This window comes from Egretta garzetta, unplaced genomic scaffold (genome assembly GCF_000687185.1).
Source record: "Egretta garzetta isolate BGI_Z169 unplaced genomic scaffold, ASM68718v1 scaffold238, whole genome shotgun sequence".
Taxonomy (NCBI): domain Eukaryota; kingdom Metazoa; phylum Chordata; class Aves; order Pelecaniformes; family Ardeidae; genus Egretta; species Egretta garzetta.
In genome coordinates, this window is record NW_009260402.1 from 107,941 (window position 1) to 114,845 (window position 6,905).

The 6,905-nt window shown below is 46.7% G+C and overlaps 1 protein-coding gene across 1 annotated transcript in view; it reads right to left on the reverse strand.

The window, feature by feature from the left end:
* ANXA4 (annexin A4) overlaps positions 1 to 6,905 on the reverse strand; it is a 13,055-nt gene that overhangs the window by 3,167 nt on the left and 2,983 nt on the right. Inside the window, exons 2-12 of the mRNA XM_009643383.2 lie at positions 6,058 to 6,114; positions 4,535 to 4,610; positions 4,029 to 4,123; positions 3,635 to 3,748; positions 3,380 to 3,470; positions 2,813 to 2,892; positions 2,367 to 2,423; positions 1,815 to 1,908; positions 1,202 to 1,297; positions 701 to 759; positions 235 to 357 (exon numbers count right to left, since the gene is read on the reverse strand). Of these exons, the coding sequence (XP_009641678.1) occupies positions 235 to 357; positions 701 to 759; positions 1,202 to 1,297; positions 1,815 to 1,908; positions 2,367 to 2,423; positions 2,813 to 2,892; positions 3,380 to 3,470; positions 3,635 to 3,748; positions 4,029 to 4,123; positions 4,535 to 4,610; positions 6,058 to 6,060 (888 nt within the window). The 5' untranslated portion in view covers positions 6,061 to 6,114. The remainder of the gene's footprint in view (positions 1 to 234; positions 358 to 700; positions 760 to 1,201; positions 1,298 to 1,814; positions 1,909 to 2,366; positions 2,424 to 2,812; positions 2,893 to 3,379; positions 3,471 to 3,634; positions 3,749 to 4,028; positions 4,124 to 4,534; positions 4,611 to 6,057; positions 6,115 to 6,905) is intronic.

Genomic DNA, 6,905 nt, shown 5'->3' on the forward strand with positions numbered 1-6,905 from the left:
CCGGGCAGAGGCGGTGCTGAGGGCCAGGGTTTGGGGGTGGGATGGCAGGGGTAGGGGAGCGGTTGGGCTGGGGGAGCTTAAAGGGCTTTTCCCACCCAAACGATTCTGTGATTCTAAATGTAAAGTCTCCTTGATTCCAGCTGCTCTAAAATACCCAATAGGTGTCGAGCGGGGACCTGTCTCCTTTAAGCTGCTCTGCAAATCCAGCTCTGTTTCTAACACTTGAAAGCTCACCTTAATGAAGGAGTAGAGTGATTTCCCATACATGGTCAGGAATTCCTTTCTGATATACAGCATATCTATTTCAGAGCGGGACACCATCACTCGGATCAGCGTGTTGTCATCTGTTCCCAAGCCCTAAAGAAAGACACCAACCTTGTACAACTACAAAGCCTTTTGGATAAATCAGTGACAGACACAAAGGTGTTATCACTTGCTCTTACGTGGTATCTATTCCGAATCAGAGCATTTTTGCATTAGCGGAGTGATCCACTGGCAGCTCGCTGCCAGGTAAGAATATTGCTCTGAGCTTCCTGAGGGGAAAAAGGTTCATATAAAAGCTCAGATTTTTATTTTTTTTCCCCTTCCCCAATTAACAGCAGAGTTACTCTTTATCTACTGACTGCTGTCATGCTACTGACTCGAGTGTGGGAAGGCAGGGGAAATAAAAAATAGTGATCTCACACCAAAATGTCTTTACCTTCATGGATTTATACAATCTCTCAGCAAAATACGCAGGCTTATTTCGCATGCACTTTACTGTAAGGGAGACAAAACCAAGAGAATTAAGGTCAATAAAAACTGGAGGAGAAGGTCTTCCAAGCCTTTACAGCACTTCCTCAGCAAAGGTGTTTATTCTGTAAAGGTGCAATTCAGGGCCAAAACCCAGCAAGTACGATGCAGACGTCTCCCTAGTCAGTGACCTGCTGTAAATTGATGTCCCCGTGCCCAGTAATATTTTCTTTAAGGTTTTAATGCTTTCTGGCAGCAAATGTCAGCTATCAAAGCATCACTTGGGAAAGCAAACGATATCATAAAGCACAGCGTTTTCTCACCCGATTGTATCTGCAAACAGTAAAACACTGCGGCTTGCAAGCGGTATCTGCCTTCTGAAGCTATGTAAGCAGCCAGCCAGGGCAAGATACGGTATCACTAATTATTTAATTACTTTGCAGGCAAAGTTTAAAAGCAGGGCACTCACCCACAGCTAACAAAGCGTCTTCGAGGTCTCCCGACATCTCAGATTTAATGCTGTCTGTTATGTCCTTATTAGCGATCCCTCTGTATGCATCAAAAACTAGGAGGAAGAGGCAGCGATAAAAAGAGCAAGTGAGATGCTTCAGGGCACGCAGTGTGTAAACCACCAAGGATCACTTTGCAAGATCAAGCTCCTCGTACTCTCTATGAACATTGTACCATCATCGTGACATTGTAAACTAAGCCAGGGCTGTCCCACAGAAATAATTCATTTTAATCATCAACTGTCTTGCTAATTGGCCTACCACTACTGCTAGCGTTTTCCAGAACCGCTAGTTAATGATGGTAGCTTAAATGCTTAGCTCTGCCCCAAGGGGAGTCACACTTCATTATCTCCGATCTGCTGGCTGGAGCAAGTTGTACTGATGTTTTTTCAAGTCCCTTTTTGTCTCAGGAGGGAATAAAACGGTCTTAAAGAATAGAATGTGACGGGGCTCTAGGATACCCGCTGTCTCAGGAAGAGTTCACCATCAGTTAATGAACAAGTACAAAGCTCCTACAAAAGCATCGTCCTCAGACAAGGCAAAAAAAATCCACGACACCGCAGAGGGTCCTACCTCTTAGTAGGTGGCATCTGTTCCGTGTACAGAGGATGGCCATAAATTGTACCTCATCTGTTCCCCATTTCTTCTCCCCAGCTTCATACAGGCACTTGAAGACATTGTGAATAGACAAAGTAAGGCTAACTGAGAAGGGCAGGTGTAGGTAGGATGAGATTTTTACTTCCTTGGTGCGTGAGCACTGCTGGCCTGCGGCTTGGCTAGATCACAGGTATTTTCCAACGAATACTAACCAAGCACAGTGACTCTCAAATGTCATCTCCCCTCCCAAATACCCAGCCTGCCTAGAGACCTCTCACCACCGAGTTGCAAAGGAGGCTAGAACCATCATCCCCACTTCACCATCTGAATCAGAAGAGTGAAGAGGCTTCTCTAAGGGTCAAAACTGAGCCTAGAGCCCAGGTCTCCACCTAGGGTGTTGCTGTCTAGCATAGCTTCAGGCTTACTGTTCTAGCTCAGAAGAAAATGAGGTCTAGAAAAAGCAAGGATTCACCACACATCACACATACACGAACAGACAATTCTGCAAGGAAGCAAATTGCTACACACCTGAGCGTCTTGCTGAACAAGGGCATCATCCACATACATTCCCTCATCTCTGTTTCCCTGCAGAGATACAAGGACGAAAAACTGATTTCACCGGAGCATCTAATAGAAGCAAGTCCTGCAAATTCCCCATTCGAAACAAGTTAATGGAAATGCATAATGGGATCTTGCAAATTGAACAGTAGCTTACAAATACAGCGAAATACGGCTCAGCTGTGATTTGTACTTCTTTTTGAAGTGAGCAGCAATCCACTTTAACTGGGCCATTTTAAAAAGGGAACATGGCATTAATGCATACTCAGCATCAGACTCCTTGCCCTGCAGAAGCTGGGTGTGAAATGCAGGCGAAGTGAAATAAAAGCCAGGCCTAACCCACTCATCGCTGAAGTGAGAGGCATGTCCAGCAGCAGCAGGAGGCTTCACCCCCTTTTCCCTTAGCCTGGACTTACCGTCGCAAGGGACACGAGGACTCTTCGAAACATGGAAGATGTGTCAGAGACAATGTCCTCCTCAAGGGTACGGCCATATTCTAGCAAGAGCACACACGCATATGATGTCTGTTAGTAACAGCTCCACCACCTGGACACTTTGTCCACCACGTTTGCCAGCCGTAATCTAGGTATGTGACTGTGCTCAGGGCTCTAAACATCGTCATAGCAGTGCAGCCATCATATTTAGTGCTACAGGCCAAAATTAAGAAGCACAGCCAGTAGAAGACTGGCAACAGATCCACACACGGACAGACATCCAACTGATAGACATAAGCACCCCATCCTGTTTTATTTACACTGATTCAATTTCTGGGTGAAATTCTAATCCTTGAGGCTGTTAGCAGTCCTGCTGTTGACACTCATTTAATTGAGAGGTTCTCTCTGAAGAAATGACAACAGTTGTGTTGGCTGATCTGTCACATTTAATTGCTTACAGACCCCTCTCCTTCTTCTTCACATGCCCATGCATACACACAAGAGACTTTTCAGACAGCATGATAATGGCTTGCAGTTTGCACTACGTACGAAGTTTGTAGTTCTCGTTAATGCGCCGAATCTCTTCATTTGTGCGAGAAGCCAGAATTTCAATCAGGCAGCCTTCGTCTGTTCCTGCACCCTAGGGAATTGCAAAGACAAGTTCCAAGATTATAATGACAACTGTTTTGATGTCCCATTAGGATTTTTTTTAATTATAAGTTAATAAATTAATAAATGTATCATTATGCCATATCATACTAAATTGACCAGAACTTAAGCAACATAAAAGGAAGCTTTCCAAACCTTCAAAGCCCTCCTCAGTTCATGCACGTCATACATGGTGGTAGAAGTCATCATACCAATGATCACCCTTTCAAAATGCCCGCTCAGCTCAGACTTCAAGTCATCAATCAAATCCTAGAAGATAAGAGAGAGGAGAAAGGAGTTGGGAGAAGATACGGCCTTTGAGAACAGAAAGAACTCATTTACCACTTTTCTTCATGCTCCAGCCCTCCTTGGATGAACAGTTGCTCCAAAGTGAAGAAGACCAAAATAAACTTGGCCAGGGAAAGCTTGCACTAACCTTACTGTCGTCGAGACTGGGCTGTTGTTCACTTGTCACCCAAGTGATACAAGCCAAAAATTGGCTGCATCTCCCAGTTAAAACCACAGTCACTAACCTTTAGAGACCACCTACCCTGCCAATACTGCTTTTATAGGTGATCAGAACTTCCTGGCGTTGGGAAACATTTAGTTTGGTCAAGATCTCGATGATGGCATCTTCATCTGTGCCTGGAAGAAACCAATGGAAACCAGTCAGGCTGCTTGCACAAGAACCACAAGACTCCGGTCTTGTCCAGGGTGTGCCATTAAAACCATCTTCTGTTCCTTACGCAACTGGTTCTCAACAGCACTGGGGACTAGATCAATGTACATGTGTGCCTCAACCCAGCCAGGAGCACAGCAGTACCACACCACAGGAGAGAAGAGCTTGACTAAGGATTTTTTTGTGGCCAAGACTTGGATTTCAAGTTGTGTTCAAGTCTCAGCCTCATCAAGTCGCTCAATTCCTTTCAGTAGCCTCGCAGGGCAGGGGGGCAACGCAAATGGCTTGACTTCCCCTCTAACAAATCACCGGACAAAACATTCCCAGTACTTGGAGGAAAAAAAAGAGGGTTTAACAGTGGAGGGAGGTCAACTTACCAAATCCCTTCATAGCCTTCCTTAGTGCCTGTGCTTCTTGCTCAGCGCTGAAGCTGGAGACCCCCTTGATTGTTGCCTAAACCCACAGAAGAGGAGTTATCAAAGGCAGACTCGAAGTGATACAAACATACAGTAGAGTTGAATTAAAAAAAAAAATAATTCAAAAGATGCAAACACAGTGACAGCAAGTAAAGTCCACCCACCAGACATGACTGATTTTATGTCAGGCTTCCATCCTACTGTAAAGAGAAACAGTTTGTTCTAGAGGGACTTTGCGTCCAGCTCTGGAGCCCTCGGCACGAGGAGGGCATGGAGCTGTTGGAGCGGGGCCAGGGGAGGGCTACTAAAATGCTCCGAGGGCTGGAGCCCCTCTGCTCTGAGGCCAGGCTGGGAGAGTTGGGGGTGTTCAGCCTGGAGAAGAGAAGGCTGCGGGCAGAGCTGAGTGCGGCCGGTCAGGGCTTCAAGGGGGCCCAGAGGAAAGGGGGGGACAAGCTTTTTGGTAGGGCCAGCTGGGACAGGACAAGGGGGGATGGCTTTAAACTGAAGCAGGGGAGGTTTAGACTGGATCTAAGGAAGAAATTCTTTGCCGTGAGGGTGGTGAAAGCCTGGCAGGGGTTGCCCCAAGAGGGGGTGGAGGCCCCATCCCTGGGAACATTCCAGGCCAGGTTGGACGGGGCTGTGAGCAACCTGATGTGGTTCAAGGTGTCCCTGCTCCTGCAGGGGGGTTGGGCTGGGTGACCTCTGGGGGTCCCTTCCACCCCAAACCATTCTGTGATTCTACGACTTCCCAGCCACATAAGAAATAAGCCATGGGGACACAACTAAAAGGAGAAAATATCTTCATATAGCTGCCCACAGAGTATCTGGTTTCCACTTAAACAGTGGCAAGCAGCCTGACATCAGTTCAGTCTAGCTGGGGCTTCTTCCCAGCAGTTATCCATGTAAATCATAGAAGCTGTTCCCATCAAAGCCCTATTCCTGACTTCTCTGAGAGCAGCCAAGGACCATCCCTGTGTAAAATAACGCCCCAGGAAGCGCAGTGTTTTGCTCAAAACAGCGATTCACCAGCAGGCTTCTCCTGGCTCCTGCCCGGTGCCATTTCTGTGAGACTACACTGTCTCTTGCAAAGCTCTCCCTGTTCCCATGATAATCATCGGCAAAACACTGCTTAACATCTGCGTAGGTTAGGCTTTCTGAAACAGGCACAGGGATGACTACCATGTAGATGGCTACCTTGCAGGTTGAACCTGGACAGAATAAGAAGCTTATCTGGAGAAATTCATGCTCTTTGAACTAATACCTGATCGGATTTTCCATGAACTCCCCAAATGGAAAACCCCCTATGTGTAGGTTGATATCCTCTAGTATGAGGAAGCAGAGAGAAGCAATAAACTCCCTCCCGTAAAGGGACAGACAGTGACTGTTCTTCCTGCTGTGTCCTTTTATTTGAGCTACACTCCCCACGTTTATCTGATCAGAGCAAACGCTTGGCACAGCATGGCACAGAAAACACGCACACTCACCATCGCTCTCGTATTCGGTCAATCTGTTATCGTCTGAGTCTCCAGGCACTTAGACAACTGCAATAAAAACCAGAGGAAGTGTTAGTTTTCTAGCAAATAATTAATTGAATATATCTATCCATGCCAGTTAATGGTTATTTCCCTGAGGACTTGAACAGCCCTACTGAATGCCCGGAGCAGCATCCCTGTGTTTCCAGTCATGCTTCGTACCCAACGAGCAAAGGCTGGCTTGCAACAGCGTAGGGCCAGGGTGTTTGCCCTGCCTGAAAGAGGGATGTGGTGCACAAGCAGATGATTAGCACTAGCAATTTAAGAAATTGCTTTTCTGTTGCTACAGGAGAAGCAGACAACTGTGCCCTGGGAGCAAAGAAAATAGACTTGGTACCCATGCCCTTCAAAACTCATAGCTTTGACCTTGCCTGAGGGTGAATTAGGGTGAGGGTGCCTGTGCAGTCCTAACGGCCTTCACAGATACCCCCTGGGAGGCAGAGGCAACATCCAGGCGTAGATGAGCATGCAAAGGACAACCTCACATGAGGACTGGGACAGGAGAATTATTTTCCCCTCTTACTTAAAATCTGCTGTATTCAACAACTCCTCAGTTTTGTGCAACGTGTAATTCCTTGTAGGACTGCAGTTTTAACTGACTGTTAAAGCCCTCAAAAAAAAAAAAAGCTTACTTGCCATCTCCTCAGGGTTATTTTTTGTGCTCATAATTCTGTTTTCATGCATAGGGCCTATACATAGAACCATTTAGGTTGGAAAAGCCCTTTAAGCTCCCCCAGCCCAACCGCTCCCCTACCCCTGCCATCCCACCCCCAAACCCTGGCCCTCAGCACCGCCTCTGC